Source organism: Bos indicus, chromosome 8 (assembly GCF_029378745.1).
Source record: "Bos indicus isolate NIAB-ARS_2022 breed Sahiwal x Tharparkar chromosome 8, NIAB-ARS_B.indTharparkar_mat_pri_1.0, whole genome shotgun sequence".
Taxonomy (NCBI): Eukaryota; Metazoa; Chordata; class Mammalia; order Artiodactyla; family Bovidae; genus Bos; species Bos indicus.
This window is the reverse complement of record NC_091767.1, coordinates 90,236,020-90,261,949: the sequence shown is the minus strand read 5'-3', so window position 1 is coordinate 90,261,949 and position 25,930 is coordinate 90,236,020. Positions and strand designations below refer to the sequence as shown.

At 39.4% G+C, this 25,930-nt stretch overlaps 1 protein-coding gene across 5 annotated transcripts in view; it reads right to left on the bottom strand.

The window, feature by feature from the left end:
* TMEFF1 (transmembrane protein with EGF like and two follistatin like domains 1) overlaps window positions 1–25,930 on the bottom strand; it is a 145,060-nt gene that overhangs the window by 54,609 nt on the left and 64,521 nt on the right. For all 5 annotated transcript variants that reach the window (XR_011568169.1, XR_011568168.1, XM_019966646.2 and 2 more), the window contains exons 6-8: window positions 24,566–24,714; window positions 22,707–22,772; window positions 8,282–8,405 (exon numbers count right to left, since the gene is read on the bottom strand). Coding sequence is in view for 3 of the 5 variants with exons in the window: in XM_019966646.2 (XP_019822205.2) it covers window positions 8,282–8,405; window positions 22,707–22,772; window positions 24,566–24,714 (339 nt within the window). In the remaining 2 variants the exon portion in view is untranslated. The remainder of the gene's footprint in view (window positions 1–8,281; window positions 8,406–22,706; window positions 22,773–24,565; window positions 24,715–25,930) is intronic.

The window sequence follows — 25,930 nt, the reverse complement described above, 5'->3', positions numbered from 1 at the left end:
CAGGAGAAAATTTCTGCAAAGTATGAATCTGACAAGAGATTTGTATCTAAAGTATATAAAAAACTATTAAAACTCATTAACAAAAAGAGGGAAAAGGTACAAAATAGACAAAAGATCTGAACAGACATTTCTCCAAAAATGATAGATAAATGACAAATAAGCACTAATATCATTAGTCGTCATGGAAATGCAAATCAAAACCACAATAAGATGTCTAGCATACCCACCAGGAATCAAAAAGCCAGAAAATGACAAGTGTTGGCAAGGATTCTGCAGGGAACATAAAAATGATGCAGCCACTTTTAAAACCATTCTGGCAGTTCCTCAAAAAGTTAAATACAGAGTTAGCATTTGGCCCAGCAACTCCTAGGCATTTACCCAGTGGAAATGAAAACACACGTCCACACAAAAACTTGCAAACAATTATGCAAGGGAGCATGATCCGTAATAGCCAAAAGTGGAAACAATCTAATTATTTTTCAACTGGTAAGTGGATTAAAAAATGTGGTATTACCCATCTAATGAAATACTGTTCAGCCACAAAAAGGAACAAAATATTGATACACATCACAACATGAATAAATTGTGTAACAGTATGCTAAGTCAACGACAGACAGACACAGACCACACACTGCATGAATACAATCTATTGAGATGAAATGTCCAGAATAGATAAATCTACAGAGACAAAGAGTATTGGTGGCTGGCTAAGGCCCAGGAGGATGGGGAGATTTGGGGGTAAAGGGCATAGTTTCCTCAGGGTGATGAAATGTAAACTGACTGCAGTGACTGCACAACTCCATGAATATACTAAAAACCACTGGATAAAGGAAAGAAGTGGGACGGGAGCTGAGAGGTGAGGGGGAAAAGGGAAAGAGATAAAATCACGGATATAAAATACAATCTCCACAAAAGGAAATCAAGCCAGTTGTTCAAAAGAATAACAGTATCTGGACAAATACATGTAACAGAATGAGACTAGAGTATTTCTTCACGCCATACAGAAAAATAAACTTAAAATAGATCAAAACTAAATGTAAGACTTGAAAATCACAAAACACCTAGCAGAGAACACAGGTAGAACACGCTTTGACATAAATAATAGCAATATTTTTTTAATTTGTCTCCCAAGGCAAAAAAATAAAAGCAGAACTAAGCAAATGGGATCTAATTAAACTTAAAATCTTTTGCACAGCAAAGGAAACCATAGACAAAACAAAAAGACAACCTACTGAATGGAAGAAAATATTTGCAAATGATATTACCGATAAGCAGTCAATATCCAAAATATATAAACAGCTCATATAACTATCATAAAAACCACCCAATCAAAAAATAGGCAGAAGACCTAAATAGACTTTTTTTTTCAAAGAAGACATACAGAGATGGCTAAATGAAAAGATGCTCAACATTTTACTAAGATATCATCTCAGAGCTGTCAGAATGGTTATCATCAAAAAGTCCACAAATCACAAATGTTGGCAAGAATGTGGACAAAAGGGAACCCTTGTACATACTACTATTGTTGGAATGTAAACTGGTGCAGTCACTACAGAAACCAGTAAGATTCCTCAAAAAACTGAAAACAGATCTACCTAATGACCCAGAAATTCCACTCATAGGCATATATTCAGAAAAAACAAAAACACGAACTTGAAAAGATACATACATCCCAATGTTCAGGGCAGCATTATTTACAATAGCCGAGATACTAAAGAAACCCAAGTGTCCATAACAGACAAATGGATAAACGCACATACACACAATGGACTATTCCTCAGCCATAAAAATAATGGAATTCTGCCATCTGCACCAACATAGATAGACCTAGAGAATACTACGCTTAGCGAAATGTCAGACAAATACTGATAATACCAGTTATTTTGTGAAATCTAAAAATTAAAACAAAGAATGCATATAGCAAAAAAGAAACAAACTCACAAATGTAGGAAACAAATAGTTATTACCAGTGGGGAGGCAGAAGGGAAGAAGAGCAAGACAGGGGTACAGGATTAAGAGAGCCAAACTACTATATATAAAATAGATACGCCACAAGTATACTGTACAGCACAGAGAATTATAGCCATTATTTTGTAACAACTTTTAATGGAGTATAATCTATAAAAATACTGAATCACTATGCTGTATACTTGAAACTAATACTGCAAACCAACTATTTGTTTTTAAAAAACAAATCAGTTGCTATTTTTATTAAATTTAAGGGAACTTGATCTCATAAGTCCTCATATAAAGAGGGTACTTTCCGGGAATTTCCTTGCAAGCCAGTAGTTAAGACTCAGGGCTTTCACTGGCATGAGTTCAACCCCTGGTCGGGAAACTAAGATCCCCACAAGCGACACAGCCTGGTCCCCCAGCCCCAGAAAGGGTACTTTCTCATCCAGAGAGCATCATCCTCAACAATACAGCTATAATAAATTCAACAATATAATGAAGTCTCATAAGATTTTCTCAAAGAATATATTTCATGGCAGGCTAACAGCCGAAAGTCAAAGCTCAGTGAAATAAAAATAGTTCCACAGGGAGCTATAACAATGTCCTAGATACGCAGTTGACAATTAAGCTTAATTCAAAAATTAAAGGTCAGAGTATCAGAAAGAATGTACAGACCATGTTTCACTCATGCAGGTCCCCCTGGACATCATTCCTGCACCTGACTATTGGATTATACTCTCCAATACCTGGAGTATTAAATTCCAGGTTAGCACTACACTTCCTCTGTTGCTGATTAAAGGCAGATCCAGGGATCTGGTTCTCTCTTGCCTGTTCTTTCATGTCCACACCCTCCATGGTAATCTCATCATGCCCACAGCCTCGTGGGCTGACTCATTCACTCGAATATTCAACCTACTTACTGAGCACCCGACATGTGCCAAGTACTGAGGTGGGCATGTGGGATACATCAGGGAACAAAGATCCCTGGCTTGTTCATCCTCCAGTAGGGGAGGGAGGGTCAATAAACACAATAAGCAAATTAAACGGTTATGTTAGAAGGTAGAATTAAAAGAGAACAAAGAGAAAGAATTAAGGGGTATCATGAGTGCCGGGTATAGGCCAGGAAGGGAGCCCTGCAACTTTAAAGAAGATGGTCAAGGCAAGCTTCAGGAAGAGACATGTGAGTAAAGATGTGAAGGGGGTCGGGGAGTTTGCGGTGTGGACAAGTGTGAGGAGAGCATAACAGGCAAAAGAAGAATCAGTGCAAAGGCCCTGAGGTGGGTGCATGAGTGCACGGTGTGTCCAAGCAAGTGTGGCTGGAATGGGCCGGCCAAAGGGAAGGAGAGGACCAACACAGAGAGGTGAAGGGGCCCACCTGGCGAAGGGCTCCTCACTCGGGAGGTGAAGGAGCCGCTGGAAGGGCATTAGCAAAGGAAAGCCAAGAGCTGACTTTTATTTTAAAGTCTCACTCTGGCTGCTGTGTTGAATATAGACTATTTAGGATACAATCAGGAAGGCTAACGCATAATGCCAGAGGGGAAAAATGGTGCCTGGACTAGGAGTAGCAGTGATGATGAGAAGTCATCAGATGCTGGATATATTCTGAAACAGAGCTAACAGGACACCTGAAATGACTAAACGTGGAGTATGACAGAGAGACAAGTCAAAGTCATATCAGAGGTGTTTTGTGTAAACCAAAGAAAAGATGGAGTCAGCATCAACTGAGATGGAGAAGTTAGAGGTAGAACAGGTTTAGGAGAGGGAGGGCAGATCCAGAGATTAGCTTAGGTTCTATTGAGCTTAAGGTGTCAGATGCTCATGTGCAAAAGGGCAGAGAGGGAGAGTCCCAGGTTGAGAGAGTGGCCTGGGGGTCATCAGCGTACATCATGTAAAGCCCTGATGCTGGATGGAGTCACTAAGGAAGAGAACCAGGGCTGGGCCCTGGCAGCACACCAACACTGAGAGACCAGGAAGCAAAAGAGGACCCAGGCAAGAAGGCTGAAAGAAAAGCAGCCAGTGAGGAAGGAGAAAGGAGGAAGGAGAGCGTAATCCCTTAACCAAGCGAAGAATGTCTATCATGCAGGAGGTTGGACGCCACTGATCATTCAAAAGCCATTTGAGACTGAGAAACTGACTGATGAATTTAGCAACAAGAACAGTCTCAGTGAAGTGCTGGGGAGCAAAAGCTCATTGGGGTGAATTCATGAGATAGGAAGTGAGAAACTGGAGACAGACTACAGACAACTATTTCCAGTTCTTCTACAAAGGAAAGGACAGAAATGTGATCGTAGCTGATAGAAGTGACAATGAGAAATACCTTTCAAGATAAAAGAAATAAAAAGTAGCTTATAAATGTATAAAAATATATAAACAAAACAATATATGGTAAGAAGAAAAATGGGGAACACTGCTGGCAGTGATAGTAAAAAGCCTGTGAATGCTTTCGTCATACTCCTTCAGTTTTCTCATTGAACTTTGAAACAAGATCATTACCTGAGAGTGAGGATGAGAGGAGGTGTTGACAGTCTGAAGAGAGGGTGGATGGTAAAAGCAGTCATTTTATCTAGGAGAGGAGGATGAAGGACCGCAGTTATAGAGTGACTGCCGGCAGCATGCAGGGCCCGCTGAGTATAAAGGTGCATAAGACCAGTTAAAGCCTGGTGGGTGTAGGTATGCAGCAGGCGGGAAGCTGGAACGAACCAGGATGATAGTTTTGTCAAGTGAGTGCATCATGAAGCAAGGGAGGGACTACAAGGATTGACCACGGAATTAAGCTGAGTAAGGAGGCAATGAGGATATGCACTGAAAAGGTGAGAGATTAATCACCTGGAGGCCCTGTGGGTGGAAGGACTGCTGTAGGAATTAGATGGGATACGCTAAAGACCTCTGCCAACAAAGGCCCATATAGTCCAAGTTATGGTTTCTTCCAGTAGTCATGTACGAATGAGAGTTGGACCATAAAGAAGGTTGAGTGCCAAAGAATTGATGCTTCTGAACTGTGGTGTTGGAGAAGACTCTTGAGATTCCTTTGGACTGCAAGGAGATCAAACCAGTCAGTCCTAAAGGAAATCAATCCTGAATATTCATTGGAGGGACTGATGGTGAAGCTGACGCTCTAATATTTTGGCCACCTGATGAGAAGAGCTGACTCACTAGAAAAGACCCTGATGCTGGGGAGGATTGAAGCCAGGAGGAGAAGGGGATGACAGAGGATGAGATGGTTAGATGGCATCACCAACTCAATGGACACGAGAGTTTCAGCAAGCTCTGGGAGATGGTGAAGGACAGCGAAGCCTGGCGTGCTGCAGTCCACGGGGTCGCAAAGAGTCAGACACAACTAAGCGACTGAACAACAATGCTAAAGATGGAATGATTCTCAGACACATCTTCAATGTGCACCTGTCTCATGAGTTCCAAAACCACAGATACCCAGGAGCCTACTAGATAAGTGGATGCCCCACAGACACTTGAGATCAAGCATTATTAAGCTCAGTGCATCATGTCCCCCCAAACCTCCATTCTCCTCCCTCTATTTCCTTTCCCTCCTCAATTTTGCATCAGCTAGAAACCCAGGAGACTCTCTTGACTCTTTCCTCCCATGACCCTCCACCAACTCCCACATTCCCATCCTCTTACCCAACCAGCCACCAAAACCTCTGGAGTCACCACCTGTTTTCTCTCTACAACTCATGTCCTCATCTCAGTCCCTCTGTAAGTCTTTATTTGGTTCAGGCTCTCACTCCTCACTAACAGACAGGCTCCTAACCTTCAGTCTTCTAATCCATTTTTCACCTAGCTACCCAGATGGCTTTCAGATCTGCCCGTATCTTTCTTATTTAAATCCTTAAATGGTTTCTGTCTTTAAAACAAAGGACATGGGAATTCCCTGGAGGTCCAGTGATTAGGACTCTGCTTTCTGTATGGGCTTGGGTTCCATCTCTGGTTGGGGAACTAAGATCTCACTAGCCATGCAGTGTGGCCAGATTAATTAATTAATTAAAGGACAATCTCCTGGTATGGCACAAATGTCCCCATAAGACCTGCCCCTCCTCCCACTTAAGGTTGAAGAGCTTTCTTGAAGTCTCAAATCATCTCATGTATATCTATGTATGATAGCATTTTTCATATAATATTACATTTAAATTACTATTTGTCAGTTGCTGCCACCAGACTAAGTTTTTCTGAAGGCTGGATCTCTGTTATATTTGAACTTGAGACCCCAGGGCCATGTAGGATTTGGTACAAAGTAGGCAAAGAGTCAGACACGGAGCAGTGACTGAACAACAACAAAAGCAATAAAGAAACAAATTAATGGTGATATAATGCTAAAAGATTTAACCTAATAACAGGACTGTGGCTAAAGGGTGTTCATCCCTGCCTGTTTACTGCTACTAAACAAATACACCTACCAGGAGAAATCCATGTGATGCCAAGGCCTGGTTCTTGTGGACACTGTAGATGCTTAGACAAAAGACAAAGATCAACTGCTTTTTGGAGTTACAATATGCAGAAAAGAGATTCTTTAGCATTTAAGAAACACCTCTGGTCTGAAGAAGACGCAAGAGTTGGCCACCATCACATGTCATTCAAAAAATATTCACTGAGTAGCTACTGGGAGAGGCCGTATGCTAGGCACTGGGGAGACAATGGTTAGCAAAACAGAGTCCCTAACCTAACAGTTCGAATAGCCTAGTAATATCAATATTGTCAATATCAACATCCATTGCTATTTATTAAATACAGATTGCATAACACGCATTGTGATAAGTATTTTGCATATATTAACAACACTAGGAAATAAGTACCATTATCATTTTTTTTAAGTGGAGGATCATTACTTTACAATATTGTGTTGGCCTCTGCCATACATCAACATGAATCAGCCACAGGTATACGTATGTCCCCTGCTTCCTGAACCCCTCTACCCCTCCACCCCTCCTCCCATCTCCCTTTCCAGCCCACCCGTCTAGGTTATCACAGAGCACTGGGTTGTGCTCCCCATGTCACCCAGCAAATTTCCACTTGCTATCTGTTTTACATATGGTAATATATGCGTTGCCATGCTGCTCTCTCAATTCATCCCGTCCTCACCTCCCCCACTGTGTCCACAGGCCTGTTCTCTATGTCCGCATCTCCACTGCCCTGCAAATAGGTTCATGAGGCTTAGACATCAACCTCTCCTTCCCTCCCTTTTAGGTATCTTAAAAGACACCCCACGCTCAGAGGTCAACATGATCTGAACTTCTATTGCAGTATGTATGTCACTATGAGACAAGCGTAAGGAATCCACTGTATGATTTTATTTTGTTCTCCCTTGCATGGCTGTATTTTTTTTTTTTTTAATGTACAAGCAAAGGGGTAGGGTGGGGGGTAAGGCTGGTGTTAGCTTCTTCAAAGACAAGGAAACCATTCAATTAGAAGGAAGCTGAAAGCTTAACAAAGAACTCTTAATAACCATTAAAACAATTTACAGTGTTTTGTTTTATTTTTTTAAGTAGGAGGAGAATGGGAGGGAGCAGGGTTGGGGAGAAGTCAGGGGAATGGAGTTAAAGAAACAGAGAAACCAGAAGACTTGATTTCACAAGCTTTCTTTTACTTCTTTAGAGAAAGATTCACTAGTCAAACTGCAGGGGGCAGGAGTGAGAAGAATAAGACCAATCACCCTGTGTTTGCAAACACTGCCTTGACAAACTAGACCAACCAGAGGTGGAAGACAAGTTCCCAGAAGCAGCAGCAAGAAGTGTTATCAGTACAGACAAGGAATAGCAAAAGCACTAAGGCCATGAGGGTGAGTATCAGGAAATTCGAGATCTAGTTTTGTTTCAGCTCTATTTACACAACCCCTCTGGAATCACAGAGTTGAAGATTCACACCCTTTCTGTCTCCATCCCTCACATTACACCTGATTCTAATCCCCATCCCTTTATTTTGAGAAATATATTAAAACCTTTATTTGAAACTTGACCATAAAGTTTAAGAACATTCTCAGTTCTTAACACACTCACTCTGTGACAGACCGCCAAAAAATCAAAATAATGTTGGTCTATGGTATAGTTCTATATTAAAAAATACACAGCATAATATTAAAAAGGTTAAGCCTATCTCAAAACCCTAATAAACACCTGGTTTTTTTTTTTTTTTTTTTTTTTTGCATATTACTTGCCAGCTTTTTCCAAATGATGCTGCTAATGTATTTTTTTTTAACTCAACTGCAAATAAATACTACCTTTTAGTGATATTTTTAGTCCACATTTCATTGCCTGCTACAGAGCAGTGACCAAAGATGGAAAAAAGGTCTGACCTCTGATCTGGAGGTACTCTGACTTACCTACAAGAAGCCTTCTGAGTAGAATAAATGAATTCACATTTTCCATGGATGCAGTAACCATTGAGGTTTTCAGGGCAAGGCATGTGGTTTCCAATATAAACATCTTCCCTTTGATCACTAGCATCTTAAAAGAACATAAACCAGGTCAATAAATAATGAAAAGCAAATTGAAAAACATGGACTTTTCAAAGGTTCTAGGACAACAAATAAATTTACCCCTTGCTGGGTAATTTGGGAAGGAAATTTATCAGATAGGAAGCTGGACAAGAACCAAGGTTTCATTATGCCACAAACACAGCAGGTAGACTGTTTAGATTCAAAGCATTTAAAAATATTTGCAGGATGTGACCACTGTGAGCGACTGCTATTTAAAAACAATCAGAAAAAATAAAAACACTCAACATCTTTGCTATAAAAATAAACATTACTTCCAGAAGAAATCTCACCTCTGTGACAGAGAGATGGGGTATGTAGCAGTGGCTTTTGGGGAATTGACTTACTCTAGCCATTCACCTTGAGGCTATGAAATTGAGGCGAAAGGACACTGGTAAGGCAGAGAACAAGTATGAGATTCTGAAAGTTTAGGGTGAAAGGTTTACTTTGGAATGAAAACTATCAAGCATATTGATTTTTTTCCCAAGTGAAAATAGTTTTCTGTTCTTTTTAAATTGTTTTTCTTAGTATATGTTTCTGTAAAAAAAAAAAAAAATTCAAATGATACCGAGAACAAATAAAAAACAAATTTAAAACCACCCCAAATCTCTCTATCCAAAGAGAACCATTGTAAACATATTAATGAATATGCGTTTGGACTTAGGTATACTGACTTGAACTGAATTGGGTTGAACTGACGAAAACAGAAGGGTGGTAAGTAATTCCACTACCAAAAATGGGAAGAGTCAGGAAGCAAAGATAGAAAAGGGCAGGAAAGAAGAAGGCATGGGGATCCAGTCTTCAAAATCAACGATATTGTTTCATTAATTCATTCTCTATTCCCATGTCTCTTTTCCCCGTATACTTGTTGTTTAGTCGCTAAGTCATGTTAGACTCTTTGTGGCCCCACGAACTGCAGCATGTCAGGCTTCCCTGTCCTTCATCATCTCCATATACTTACATATGCATACTTATCTACATATTCACACAACCTAGAATCAATTTTTTTTTTACTTTTTTTCTGGCATTTACCTAATATATTAGTCCTCAGCTCTATGAACGCAGAGTTCCCCAATGTTTACAGGTCTGTCCATGTGTAGGAAAAACTCCCAAGCCTCCTGCCATCTTATAAAATTCCAGCTTACAGATTCTGTGTATTATTCTGTGAATTACAGATTCTTACTAATAATAATCTCACAATAATAATCTCATGTGACCTTGAGCATACCACCCTCTCGAAGCCTGAGATCTCACAACTGTATTATGTGAGATAATTAATGCATGTACAGGCCACTAAACCCACCAGCTCTCTATGTAACACATCATGCACCAGCCAAGACTTATCTCCCCCAAATACACACAAAGTGTTAATATAATCTGAAGAATTATTAATAGAAACAAATTAAGAAGGAATGAAATAAGAGACTATGTGTATATATAGATATCAAAAAGCAAGGAAGAACTGGGAATAGGTGTACCAAGTGTGAAAAAACTGAGAACTGAAAATGCAGGTTTTTCTGGAGATCAACTTTACATATGAAAGGAGAATCTTTTTGACTATTAATCTTAATGATTATTAAGTTCAAAGATAAGACCTTAACAAGACCAAATTCATGCCATTTTACCTCAAATTTTATGTATTTACCTTGTGCAAATTTATGCATAGAAAAGAGAATTAAACTAAGGGGAAATCCAACACAGAAGATCTCAATTTTAAGGGTATCTCTGCTATTTTGTGTAACCTTAATCAAATAATTTCTTCTAAGAGAGCTGAATGAGATCAGAAAAGTCTATCAGTAGTATAATACAGTGGACTTCCCTGGTGGTCCAGTGTTAAGAATCCGCTTGCCAATGCATGTGTTCAATCCCTGGTCCAGGAATATTCCACGTGCTGTGGGGCAACTGACCCACGGACCACAACTCTGACGCCTGCGCACCCTAGAGCCAGTGCTCCAAAACAAGAGAAGCCACTGCAGTGAGAAGCCAGCCCACCATAACTAGAGAAAGCCCATGAGGAGCAATGAAAACCAGCGTAGCCAAAAATAGATGGATAAAATAAATTTTTAAAATAAACCAAATAAAATGTTGATAATTAAAAAAGATGTATAAGACATATACATAATCTTTTATTTTCTAGTAACAAAATTTTTTTCTATTTTTAAAAAGAAAAATTTTATTTTTTATTTTATTTCATATTTTTTAAAAGTAGACAAGATAATTTTAATCATATATTTTATTTAACCTAATATATCAAATAAATAGCATTTCAACATATATTCAGATAAATTATGATAGTTTATATTCCTTTTTCTTAAATAGGTCTACAAAATCTGGGGAGCACTTCACACTTACAGGACACCTCAATTCCAATTGGTCACATTCCAAATACTCAACAGTCACATGTGGCTAGTAGCCACGAGGGTAGACAGCACAGAACAGGTGGCTTACTCATTTATCATTTATTCATCACCCTCCATATGCCAGGGACTCTGCTAGGTGCTGGGATAAAAAAAGCAGTTAAGATGTATCCTGTCCTCAAAGGGCTTACAGGGGCTCTTCCAGTTCCTAAACCATAATTACGTGTGGTGACAAAGAAATCAAGCCTTCCTCTGGGCTGCTACAATCCTGAGCACCCACTTCTGTGCTACAATACTCAAAACACTGTCATAATTATTTAGGTATTTAAATTGGTCTCTACCATGAGACCATGAACTCCCTGAGGATCTAGATGCCTGTATTATCCATTTCTGTATAACTCCTGACACTTAGACCATAGTAATGTTCTTGCTATGGTTTCAAACCAAGAGTAGTATTCGACTTTTGCAATCAAGCCATGAAGTGACTTGAGGAATGCAACTGTCTCCCACAGTGCTTATCATCCTGCAACTTCTCAAAACATGATATTTTCAGGCTGTGATATACCATGAAGTATATAATAATGGGACTATAGAGACTGAGGTTAAGTACCAGCCTATAGAAATAAAGTTGCATAAAGTATATAACAAACAGACCACACTGGTCCCCAAAAGCTGTGGTAATGTACTAACCTACCATAAGAAAGTCCTAAAAACAGCAAAATAATGCAGAGCTGAAAGTGATCAGAGAATTCAGATGCATGATAGCAGTAAGAAAATTAAGAATGGGTTATGAGAAATGAATAAAGAGTACACCAATAGCATTCACTGAATGATTAATGAAAGAATGTGGTATCAAGCTCTAGACAAAGCAAAGCCATATAAAAGTGGACAAAACTAATACAATTATGTAAAGTTTAAAAATAAAATAAAATTAAAAAAAAAAGTGGACATATCTATTAAGACTTTGAAATCTCTGTCACAGAGTCCAAATTCAGCATTCTGCTCAATGCCAACACTATTCATTCCATTACACTTACATACTATTTCTGTGCACATCCATATGCTCAGCTAAGCTACAGAGGGGTTAAGGGAAAAGTGGTCACAGTCCCTGCCCTCAAGAAGTTTATCATCAACACACACACACAAAAAGCTGAACAACACAAGAGAAGAGGTCCCACACGATAGCATACAATAAAACACCAAAAGAAGGCTTTATAATACTAAGTGCTATGAAAGTTCACGTTCGAAGGAGAACTTCATTTTAGGCAGAATAACCCAGGGAAGGACTCATAGAGAAGGTAGCACTCAAGTCAGGTCTCAAAGCATAGACAGATTCAGATAGTTGAATGATGGAAACCAAAAAACAGGTATAACGTACCTGTTCTCACTCTCAAGAACGAGAGGTAAGTGGACCTAGCAAGAACTATACATTCAGACTGTGCAAGGGTTTAAGTCAAAGTTGGAAAAATAAGCTGAAGTCAGAGCATGGAAAAATTTAAACCTCAGATGCGAAACGTTTTCTTAATCATATGGACAAGGAGGACCCAGTTCGAGGGCAACACAAGCGAAGCCATATTTTACATAAGAAGTTAACTGAGAGTGGTTACCTAGGGCTAGAGCTGATGGTTAGGGGAGAATGAAGAGGGTGACACCGGTGTGAGGTTTATTTTGAGGGTGATAAAAATGATCTAAGATTAGATTATGATACTAGTACATGTAATGCTAGTACAATCCTGTAAATATACTAAAAGAAAAAAAAACCCAGTGAATTACACTATTTAAACAGGTGAAGTTAATGGTATGTAAATTGTATCTCAAAAAGCTGTTAAAATTAATTGGAAGACAAAAGAAAGACAGGATGACCAATTAAGAGGTTACTACACAATCCAAACTCTGGCACTGAAAAGTTCGAGCTCAGCAGTAGGAACAGATAATAGAAACACAGAAGAAAAATAGTGTCAAGATGCTTTGGAAAGTAAATGAAACCAGAAACTCAGATGTGTAAGGGTCTTTGGAGGTCATTTGATCTAATGAAGGAATTTCTTTAGTTATAACCCCATGATCCTGTTTCTACTTAAACATGTTCAGAGATAAGGAACTCATAATATCGGTTCAGTCCAGTTCAGTCACTCAGTCATGTCCCACTCTTTGAGACCCCATGGACTGCAGCATGGCAGGCCTCCCTGTCCATCACCAACTCTCAGAATTTGCTCAAACTCATGTCCACTGAGTTGGTGACGCCATCGAACCATCTCATCTTCTGTCGTCCCGTTCTCCTCCTGCCTTCAATCTTGCCCAGGGTCTTTTCATATGAGTCAGCTCTTCACATCAGGTGGCCAAAGTATTGGAGCTTCAGCATCAGTTCTTCCAATGAATATTCAGGACTGATTTCATTTAGGATGGACCTGTTGGATCTCCTTGCTGTCCAAGGGACTCTCAAGAGTCTTCTCCAACACCACAGTTCAAAAGCAATCCTTTTGAAGCACAGTTCAATCCTTCAGCGCTCAGCTTTCGTTATAGTCCAACTCTCACATCCATACATGACTACTAGAAAAATCATAGCCTTGACTAGACGGACCTTTGTTGGCAAAGTAATGTCTCTGCTTTTTAATATGCTGTCTAGGTTGGTCATAACTTTCCTTCCAAGGAGCAAGCATCTTTTAACTTCATGGCTGCAATCACCATCTGCAGTGATTTTGGAGCCTAGAAAAATAGTCTCACACTGTTTCCACTGTTTCCCCATCTGTGTGCCATGAAGTGATGGGACCAGATGCCATGATCTTCGTTTTCTGAATGTTGAGTTTTAAGCCAACTTTTTCACTCTTCTTTTTCACTTTCATCAAGAGGCTTTTTAGTTCCTCTTCACTTTCTGCCATAAGGGTGGTGTCATCTGCATATCTGAGGTTACTGATATTTCTCCTGGCAATCTTGATTACAGCTTGTGCTTCTTCCAGCCCAGCATTTCTCATGATGTACTCTGCATAGAAGTTAAAGAAGCAGGGTGACAATAAACAGCTTTGAAGTACTCCTTTCCCTATTTGGAACCAGTCTGTTGTTCCATGTCCAGTTCTAACTGTTGCTTCCTGACCTGCATATAGGTTTCTCAGGAGGCAGGTCAGGTGGTCGGGTATTCTCATCTCTTTCAGAATTTTCCACAGTTTATTGTGATCCACACAGTCAAAGGCTTTCTTTGGCACAGTCAATAGAGCAGCAGCAGATGTTTTTCTGGAACTCTCTTGCTTTTTCGATGATCCAGCGGATGTTGGCAATTTGATCTCTGGTTCCTCTGTCTTTTCTAAACCCACCTTGAACATCTGAAAGTTCACAATTCACATACTCTTGAAGCCTGGCTTGGAAAATTTTGAGCATTACTTTACTAGCGTGTGAGATGAGTGCAACTGTGCGTTAGTTTAAGCACTCTTTGTGACTTCCTGGTGGCTCAGACAGTAAAGTGTCTGTCTACAATGAGGGAGACCTGGGTTCAATCCCTAGGTTGGGAAGATCCCCTGGAGAAGAAAATGGCAATCCACTCTAATACTATCGCCTGGAAAATCCCATGGACAGAGGAGCCTGGTAGGCTACAGTCCATGGGGTCGCAAAGAGTCAGACACGACTTGGCATTGCCTTTCTTTGGGATTGGAATGAAAACTGACCTTTTCCAGTCCTGTGGCCACTGCTGAGTTTTTCAAATTTGCTGGCATACTGAGTGCAGCACTTTCACAGCATCATCTTTTAGGACTGAAATAGCTCAACTGGAATTCCATCACTTCCACTAGCTTCGTTTGTAGTGATGCTTCCTAAGGCCCACTTGACTTCACATTCCAGGATGTCTGGTTCTAGGTTGGTGATCACACCATCATGATTATCTGGGTCATGAAGATCTTTTTTGTATAGTTCTTCTGTGTATTCTTGCCATCTCTTCTTGGTATCTTCTGCTTTTGTTAGGTCCATATCATTTCTGTCCTTTATTGTGCCCATCTTTGCAAGAAATGTTCCCTTGGCACCTCTAATTTTCTTGAAGAGATCTCTAGACTTTCCCATTCTATTGTTTTCCTCTATTTCTTTGCATTGATCACTGAGGACGGCTTTCTTGTCTCTCCTTGATATTCTTTATATTCTTCAATATAATACAGTTAATTCCAATATTATCAAGTTTTCCTTATATTGAATGAAATCTCTCTTTCATTATCTTTGAGTGGATTTCCCCATGTCTGTTCACCACCTACCTCACTGCCCACCAATTTTTTTCTTAATGTCAAACTTCCCTAGTTTTACCCTTTATATAGTTTGCAACAACCAACCCACTAACATTTAAGTGTTTAATACAACAGAATTGTCCCCTTTGCTAAAGATGGCTCAATACAGAATTGTGTAAAACAATTTTACTTCAAAAAGAATCAACAAAACATCAATAAACACATCAAAATATGTTCAACATCATTAATCACTGCATCATGCATCTGTACTCAGTCGTGTTGGACTCTTTGCAACCCCAGGACTGTAGCCTGCCAGGACCCTCTATCTATGGGATTTTGCAGGCAAGAATACTGGAGTGGGTTGCCATTTCCTTCTCCAGGGGATCTTCCCAACCCAGGGATCGAACCCACATCTCTTGTGTCTCCTGCATTCATAGGTGGATTCTTTACCACTGCGCCACCTGGGAAGCCATTAATCACTAGGGAAATACGAGTGAAAACAAGATAGCACCTTATACCCAAAAGGATGACTACTATCCCCAAACCAGAAAATAACAAGTATTGGCAACGGTAAGAAGAAATGGTAATCCTTGGGCATGGCTGGTGAGAATATGTAACAGTACAGCCACTAGGGAAAACTGTAGGGTGCTTCCTCAAAAAATTAAAAGTAGATATACCATATGATCCATCTGGATATATACTCTGCCCCAAAAAAATGGAAAGCAAGGTCTCCAAGAGACAGCTATATACCTATATTCATGGTAGCATTACTTAAAATAGCTAAAACATGGAAGCAACCCAAGTGTCCATTAATGGATAAACAAGATGGCTGAGTTGTAGAGATATTCTACACACCCTAGGAAATATTCAGCCTTAAAAAGGAAATTAATTCCGACATATGCTATGTCACAAACAAACCTTGAGGACATTATGTTAACTGAAAGTGAAAGTGAAGTTGCTCAGTCGTGCCCGACTCTTAGTGACCCCATAGACTGCAGCCCACCAGGCTCCCCCGTCCCTGGGATTCTCCAGGCAAGAGTACTGGAGTGGGTTGCCATTTCCTTCTCCAATGCATGAAAGTGAAAAGTGAAAGTGAAGTTGCTCGGTCATGTCCGACTCTTAGCGACCCCATGGACTGCATGCAGCCTACCAGGCTCCTCTGCCCATGGGATTTTCTAGCCAGTGACAAAAAGACAAATATTGCATAATTTCCACTTATATGAGTTATGTAGAATAGTCAAAATTATAGCAACTATCAGCAGAATGGTGGTTTTAAGGGCAGAGGGGAGGGGGAAATGAGTTATTGCTTAATGGCTATAGTTTCAGTTTCAAAGGATGAAATCATTTCGAGAGATGGATGCTGTGATGGTGGCACAACATCATGAATTTATTGAATACCACCAGCCCCATACACTTAAAAAATGGTTAAGACAGCACATGGTATAGTTATATATATTTCACAATTTTACAAACTAAAAGAAAAACTCTGTATGAGCCTAATGACAGGAGGCTCAGTACAAAGAATGTAGTAAACTGAGTTCAAATTGAGATCTCCAGTCCTCCAAAAGGTATTTATTAAGCACCTATCATGTCCCAGGCAAGAGAGTAGTTCCTGGAAGTTCAGGCAAAGCAGTACAAGCTAAATGTAGGTGTAAAGACCCACAGGTAGCTGAATATATGAAACTAGTTCTTAGAGAAAGAGTAAAGCTAGAGTATAAGTGTTCACCAAGGTGGTAGCTGAGAGTAGATTAACTATTCTGAAGAAAATTGAAGAGAGCATGCACGAGAACGGAATTCTGGAATAGTTGTCATGAAAAAGAAAGAGCACCAGGGCTTAGTGTCAGAAAGGCTGAATTCTGGTCGCTGCTCTGCCATTCTACATGAGCCACAGTTTCAGCTTCTTCATCTGCAAAATGGTGGTAACATGACTGTGATAAGGATTAAATACGTGCAAGCAACTGGCACACAGTAGCGTACTTGATTAAAAACTGCTGGAAGGATGACCAGCCTACTGTCACTCATGAGCCACATTAAACACAGTGGACAGGCAGACTTACCAATGGTAAGAACCTTTAGCACAGCCAGGCTACTAACGATGAAATTAGGAAAAAAACACCATAATAACATCGATAAGGAATTCAGTGACAGCATTTAATGCTCAAAGTAATCCTAGGCAGTAGGTATTACTGCCCCTGCTTCACCGATGTGATCACTGAGGCTCAGAAAAATCAGGCCACACTGCCTGATTTGATCCACAGCATGGACCAAGTCTGACTTCAGAGCACAAGCTCTTAACCACCTCAAGATTTCACCAAGCTACCCTGGGAGGTAGGTGGGGAACAGACAAAAGCGGAATGTTCAAGCACTTGCTCTCCAGGCCACGTAAATTAGGTAACTTCAAAATGGAAAGATTAAAAGGCTTTATAGACATAATGAAGCACAGTCTCAGAAACCACGGCAGAGATGTAGCCTTGCACAGCAAGAACTGGGCACGGCCCCATACAAACAATGCCTTCAGGCAAGTGGTGACGGGCTCCATGAATAACAGCTGCAACTGCGAGTCTCTGAACAATGTGTGCGTGTGTGTGCACGAGCACATACACAATAAAAAAAGCTCAGACACCCAGCAGTGCCTTCCACCCTACAGAGGCATTCAGAAACCAATTTGCCACCAGCGGCAGTGTTTTCAAATACAAAGGAGAGTATGGTTCTAAGTGACGATGTGGTAAGACTCCAGATGGCTTATCTGCAAAGCCAAGTCTCACTGACTCTGTCTTGGTCCATCCGTGTTCCACCCAAATAAAGCACCAGGAATTGCTGTTAACAACCAGGACATGCACCTAGAAGAGGCTACTAAAGCCACAACATCAATACTGCATTAGTAACTCGAGGGCTCTTTATTTTCATAGAGCCAACATACTGAATTCAAAAATTCAATATACTTTCCTGCTTCCCCTATACCAACCTTCACTCCAAGCTTCATCACTAACACATCCTTCTTTAACCCAAGTCTCCTCAGACCCCAACAGAGAACCATTTACCTAGGCAGAAACTCTCGTCTACTCCCCAACACCCCCACCCTCTCATGTCTAGGGAGTAGATATGACCAACCTTAACCCTGCTTCTTTCTCTCCTAGTCTTTCCACTCTGCCCAGTGAAACACCTTTTCTGATGCACGTAAACTCATCCACCTCCTCCGTGGTTCCCTTAGGAAGCACTCCTTTCATCTCCCTGATGGAACAAAATCACATTACTCCTACACCCCTTCCCCCCGTCCCTTCCCCTGCTGTGCTCACCACCTGTCACCTCTAGATCAGCATCCCACTCTCATCTCTCAACGACCTTCCTCCCCATAGGGTTCTGTGCCACCCACCTACACAGCCTTCTCACCATCTTCACTGTGATTCTCCTCCACACTCCACAACATAGGCTCTCCCCCTCCTTCAGTGACTGCAGCAACTGGCTCAGGCTTACCTTTTGATAAGGCAAATTTATCAAGACCATTTTTAAAAGGGCATATCAAATGAGCTGTATTAAAATATATAAACATTAATCACCAAATAATGGAACCAACAATATTGATATCTTGGTGTGTCTGGTATCCTTGATCAGCAGAAGGAGAGGCTGAGAGGATGAACTCGAAGGTGGGGTAAGGATTGGAGTGAGGTGATGCTCAGGAATGGAGTGAGAATGTGCTGGCAATTAAAAGGTGTTACAGTGGATTTCAGGCTGTATGAAAATATCCTTGGATAAAAATGGCCACATTAAAATGTCATTTGCCACAAAGGAACTTTCTGGGTAGATGGAAATGTTACAAAGACTGTGATAAGGTGTAGTACAGATGGTGTCTATCCATTTGTCAAAACTGACAGCTAACATTTGTGCATTTCCATGTATGTAAATTAAAGTTCAAAAAAATCTGTAAAATAAGAATAATGATAATCCACCAGGTAAAGGTATACAGACAAAACAAGGATGACAGAATGCTGTTCACTGTTGACAGTGGTTGAGTATATAAGGGTTCATTATACTATCCTGTTCGTTTGTGTTTAAAATTTTCTGCAACCACGTTTTTAAAATGTCACATACCCAGCTCCCACACACCTTGTGTGCGTGTGTGTGTGTGTGTGCGCACACGTGAGCACACACACGCACACTTAGTCACTCAGTCATGTCTGACTCTTTGCTACCCCATGGACTGCAGCCCGCCAGGCTCCCCTGTCCATGGGGATTCTCCAGACAAGAATACTGCAGTGGGTTGCCATGCCCTCCTCCAGGGGATCTTGCTAACCCAGGAATCAAACCCAGGTCTCCCACATTGCAGGTGGACTCTATACCACCAGGGAAGCTGAAGACTGGAGTAGGTAGCCTATCCCTTCTCCAGGGGATCTTCCCGATCCAGGAATAGAACTTGGATCGATGCATTGCAGGTGGACGCTTTACCAGCTAAGCTACTAGGAAAGCCCATACACCTCATGCTCAGCCACTATATCCTTTATGACTTACATCTACAACAAAGCTTCCTACACTGCAATTTCAACATTTACCACAGGTTTTCCAATAGCCTGAGAAAAGCACTAACTCACCACCATGCTGGACATTCAAATGCTCCATCTTGAAAGCACACTTTTCCAAGAGTTCAACTTTACATTTCTGACATCTTCAAACTTGAGGCTTGTCCTCTAATTCTTTCATGCAGCATTTTAAACTAACAGTCAGTCTTTTTATTTCAACTTCTGTGCCACTGTACTCTTCATGATGTTTTTCCTCTGGATCTTCTTTCTGCTTCATCCTAGCCTCCTCTCCTTTAAAAATAAGAGTGCTGTCCAACAGAACTTTCTGCATCTCTTGATATGTTCTATATCTGTGCTGTCCAATATGGTAACCATGGGTCACATGGGACTACCGAGGACTTAAAATACGGCTAGTATAACTGAGAAACAAAAACCTTTAATTTTATTTCATTTTATCCAATTTAAATTTAAATAGCCACATGTAGCCAGTGGCTACTCTACTAGACAATGCAGCTCTATAATCTCTCTCACTCATTCTCATCACTTCAGTTACCACCTAGATATCCAAGGACTAACTCGTAAATTTATGCTAAAAAACAAAGTCATCCAGGTGAGTTCCACAAGCAACTCAAACCCCAAAGTAAAATTAATCATCTCCACCATCAACTCCTTTCTTACTTGCCCCAAACACCTTTCCCTTCCCAATATTCTTAGTTCAATAAACAGAATCCATCATCTAAGTCATCCTAGTTTTAACTCTTTTATTCTCCATATCTTAAGTAGGAATCTATTCCTTTTGAGCCTAATTAACTGATCTCTCTGTCTCTAGCCCAAAGTTCATAATAAGCACAAGTCCTGCCTGGTATAATGCATTCAGCTCGTTAATACTGTAGCCTTTCCTTTTCAAATATATTATGATTTCCCCACTGCCTACAAATGAAGTTTAAATGCCCTAGGATAACAGAGCATTCAAGATTGTACACATGGGAATTCTCTGGCAGTCCAGTGGTAAAGACTCAGACAAAAAAAAAGAAAGGACTGTATACAATCTGGCCCCAAGCTACCTTTCCATACTTGCCTTCCATTTCTGCCTTTTAAACCCCTTCTCTCCAGCCAAAAAGGATTCCTCATCGTTCTCCAATACATTCTTTTTTTTTTTTTTTTGCATTTATACTTCTGCTGATGCTCTTCTATCCTCCTTAAATATCCTTTGACCTCTTCAAATCCTAACCACCCTTCAAGGTTCAGCTCAAATAAGATCTCTTGTTTCTTAGATCTTCACCATTTCTCCCCACTCTCCTACATGCATGCTCAGTCATGTCCAACTCTTTCCAACTCCATGGACTATAGCCTGTCAGGCTCCTCTGTCCATGGAATTTTCCAGGCAAGAATACTGGAATGGGTTGCTATTTCCTATTCAAGGGGATCTTCTTGACCCAGGGATCAAACCTGCACCTCCACCTGCATCACCAGTCCCCACCATACAGTAATTTCTTTTTTTCTGAGTTCTCATCCTAACTTTTTCAAAGCACTACATTTATGACAATAACCAACTTTCACTTTGTTAGAAGTAGGTTATGTTCATTTCTTATTGTGTCACAAGTTCTTTAAAGATGAATGTCATGTATTACATATCTTTCTATCCACCAACAGTTTCTAGTAAAACAACCAGTATAAAATTGGCACTTAATAAATTACATCTCCTGATTATGATAATTTCATTTGCATTATAGACAAATTCTTATGTGGAAAGAATGTTCAGTATCTCAAAAATGGCTTAGGCACTAAATTATCCCTGTAAAATTATCGAAGACAGACAAGTACTTTGGGTATATACAATTCCCCAAATTGCCTTAAGCAGGAGCTTCTACCTACTAAAAAAGAACTTTCCTATTCTGGTCATGTACTATCAGTATAAAGAATAAAACTAGCATTGATCTATTATATCTCCTATGGGAATACAAAGATTTCCTATTTTAAACACAGCACTTTGTATCAACAGAGGAAACTGATATTTCAGGGGCTCATGGGATATAACTGATTCAGGTTTAATATGATTCAAGTGACAGAAATACAAATTATTCAATGATAATAACAGCTACCACTTCTTACACACTTATGAGTATGTCAGATACTATTCAAAGCACTTGACATGCATTATCTCATTTAACCTTTATGACACTCTAAGAGATATGGCCTGTTATTTTCATTTTATGTATTTTTTAGAAATTAGGCCTAAAAGGTAGATCACACATCTTTTTAAAAAACTGCCCATTAGTATAATCAAAATAAATAGCATAGAAGATACATGTAAAAGCAAATATACAGAAACCCTGGTCTAGGATCCTAAGATTGGGACCTGCTTTGGTTCACTAACTATAACCTCAATGAGCCTCAATATTTTCACTGGTCCTTATCCCTCAGAGTAGTTGCAAAAACCAAATGAAATAATAAATATGAAAATGAGAAATGAAAGCACACTGGACTTGCAGTCAAGGGAACTAGAATCCAATCTCTGATCTGACCTTAAAATAAAAGTCTTTGTACAAATAAATCCTACAGTTTCTTTGAGCTATATCCATTCTTCTGACAAGCATGGAGCCCATAGGTAAGTGCCAGACGTTCTGCTAAGTGTTAGGAATCCCAAAGTGAACATGGCAGAATTCAGTCTGGAGAGGGATGCAGATGAGTAGAGCCAACAATCACACTTAGAGCAGGTTAAGGGCTTGGTCATCAGAGTATGTAAGAGAGGCATGCAATCTAGGTTTAAGAGTCAAGGGATAGTTCCCAAACGGAAATAACTTCTAAGGTGACCGAAACGATGACTCCTAGGCAAAGAAGAGTTCCAGGCAAAGGGAACTAGGTTCAAAGACCCATGCACAGAGGTTAAGTGTTAACAGTAGATTCTAGAGAGGCAAAGAGGATTTTAAAAGCAAAGATGAGAGATCTTTCTATATAATTTCTTACGAAAGCATGTGAATCTAAATTCTCACAATAAAAATTTCAATTAAAAAAACACAGATGTGAGAGTACTCTGTAAACTGAGAAGCACTCAGTCAATATTATTACTAAAATTTAACTGCATAATGTATATTGCCATAGAGCAAAGCTGGAAAGGTCATTATAATGGAACAAGAACTACTAAGGACAGCTAGTGACCATGTTTCAACACATGGCCAAAATTTAGGAAATTGTTATTCAGTACCTTTCACATCTGGTCGATACTGTAGTCCATCATCCTTCTTTCCCAACAAACTAGTGTCATCTGTGTCTGTAAGAGAAAATGATTTGAAAATTAAGATACATATGATGTTTAAGTCATACCATGAAATTCCTAAATATTCCAAATCCTCCAGGTCCTTTCCAATTCTCTGTCCATTTTTCCTGCTCTACCACTCACTTGATCTATTGTAACACTTCTATCTCAGGCCTCAGATATAAATGCATTCTGCATGATGAACAGTCTAACTTCACTGAAACTTCAGCTAAAATATCATCTCATCATCTCCTTAAAAAGTCTTCCCTGTGAAACTGAAATCACATAGACCTTGAAGAGAAAGGATTAGCCGGTTCTCCAAGGGACAATGGTTTCAAGATTTACCTTCTCACACCACTGTTTTCTTGGAAAAGTATCAGATTAATATAAATGTGGAATATCAACTGTGTTATCAGACAAAATTTATTATAAACATGACCCTCCGGGTGAATTATGTTAGGACAGGAAGACTACATGGGCCATAAACACCTGCTGGGAAGCATAAGCTTCGGTTTCCCAGTGCACAGTGGGGGCAAGGGAAGGCACAGTCAGGTGTAAATGGGGAACAAGATAAACCACTCCACAGGATTCTAAAAGCATGAATTTCAATTAACAAAATCCTCAAGCTTGACCAACTCTTCTGAATTTGAAATTCCAGGTAGTACCATTCAACCACAAACCAGTTCCTCAGAAAAGATATGCTTTCTCAAGAATACACTTAAACCTACGCTACAAATGCCACCCCAAGAAAGAAAAGCAAACCACACTAGTACTTCCATATATAAGGGGTCTCTGTCAGTAAACAGTTTCCTCTGCCACGCACACACCTGACTCTCACCTAGATATCCTCTGAATAGTTTCTTGGGCCTTCTTCAGTAGCTTAGACCACAGACATTTCAATCAGTTGTTCAGTATTTCACAAATAGCTTGTTATCAGTATAAACCAGCAAACTCTGGCTTGCAACTTTTTCCCCTTAGCTATGTTCTCCCTAAGCTTATGAAAACACAGCCCTTTAATAAATGCAAAAAAAGGCGGGCGGGGGTGGGGGTGGGGGGCGGGTAGCCAGAAGGGAGGGGAGTTAGACCTAGTAGCAGGAAAGATGCATAACCCTAGGCCATCAGGAAGTGTCTGGACCTTGTTTGCTACTGGGAAATCACACAGTATGCTAGTCTATATGTGTCTTACTAGGAAAAAAGATTGAAAACCTCTAACTCTGTGACCAGGTACTTCTAGCAGGAATAGAAGACAAAAACTTATTCTTAGTTAGTATCATGGTTCCTAAACTACGGCAAAAATCAAGAAGGGGGAAAGAATTTTAAACTGAAAGTAATAAATTTTCCCTACATGCTAAAACTTCACACCAAAATCTCTAACAGTATAAAACATGTAGGGGCAAAAACTAGAGAAAACATGAAAATAAAGTAAACTATAATGCTCTAGAAAAAAAGATGAAAAAATGGTGATATTTACAGTTTTACTATAATTAAAATAAGCTCATTTCTAAACAACTATAATCGTTACAAATTTGAGACAATTTTTAAGAAGTATAAATATAGCTATAAGTTCACCTTAGGATCAGCTTAATAACTAAATAAACAATCAAGAAGCATTGTTTGTGTCTTAAGACAGTGAAAGCAAATTTTTAAAAAGCTAAGTTAGTAACAGAACAAAGAAGTTCTAAAATACATAGTAATAAAAAATAAAGCATCAAAGATTTTTCATTTTACAAATTCAGAACACTACCAAAATATACAAATAAGACTGTAGACATGTGATATTAAAGACAGACTTCTAGAATGAATTTTACCTGTGCAATGACCAAGATGCCTTATATCAATTTGTTCTTGTTTTATACAAGATGCTTCTCGAACAAAACAGGGATTGTTATAGGAACTCCCATCAGAAGCACACACAGGATTAAAACTGTATCCACTGCAATCTATATTACATACACACCTGGTGGGAAAAACAAAAACTATTTATGTTTTACAACAAAAGTATTTCACAATGCTTCAACAGCAAAACTGAGCAATTTTTTTTTAACTTTTTAACATATTTATTGAAGTACAGTTGATTTACAAGATTATATTAGTTTCAGGTGTACAATGCAGTGATTTAATACTTTTATTACACTTCATTTCAAGTTATTATATAATATTGGCTATATTCTCTGTGCTGTACAATATATCCTTACAGCTTATTTATTTTATATAGTAGTTTGTAAGGAATTCTTTTTTTCTGCTTTCTCTAACACAAGTCAATACATTAAGTCACTGATAAAAGTTTAAGCAAAGTGAATGCTCAGCCAACAATTTCTTTCAGGTGAGAATCCAGAGATAATTTCATCCAGATTATTACTAATGGAATCACTTCTTTAGAATTTTCATATCTAGAGATAATAATCAAGAAATATCAAATGTCAATAATATTAGTTAAAAAGCAACATGGTATAGCAGAAAGAACACAGAATTATGAGTCAAAAGTCATGAATCTAAATTTTAGTCCAACAAATAACGAGATTTGTGTCCATATTCTCTCTTAAGTCTGTTTACTGATCCAGAAGTAGTAATAATACACCTAACCTTACCAAATAATGGGGAAGATTAAAAAATAGATATAAAACATGTAAAATAGAAGTCCTTCAAAAGTGTTTCTGAGTTACACATCCACCTGTATATCTGTGTGTCCACTGAACACTCACTGCCTTCTAAGAAGGCCAAGAAAGTACAAGGCATGGTCACTCCTCTCAAGAACAGTAAAATCTAACAGGGAATATGAAACTGAAAACCATAGAGACTCTCTGTTTTCCAGCAATATGGTGGACTCGGAACCTGTACTAATCCTTCTAATGAAAATAACAAATATTTTAAAACATTCTCAAATGCACCTATAAGATGTCAAGAAACAAGGAATATTCAAGACAAAAGTTAAATGAAGACAAGAATAGAAAAAGATCAATTAAGTTTGCCAAAGCTGATTTTCACCTTGAAGGCATTTGCCAAACTAGGAAAATTCAATCATCAACTTTTTGACTTTGCAAGCCTCTGAGAACAGAAGACAAAGAATACTGACCTACCTAAGGTGGAGAATCTGAAGACCCTGGAAAAAAGGCATGAGGGCAGAGGAGAAAAGAGTTGCCATATTCCAAGCCAACTGTTTAAACGGAAAAAAA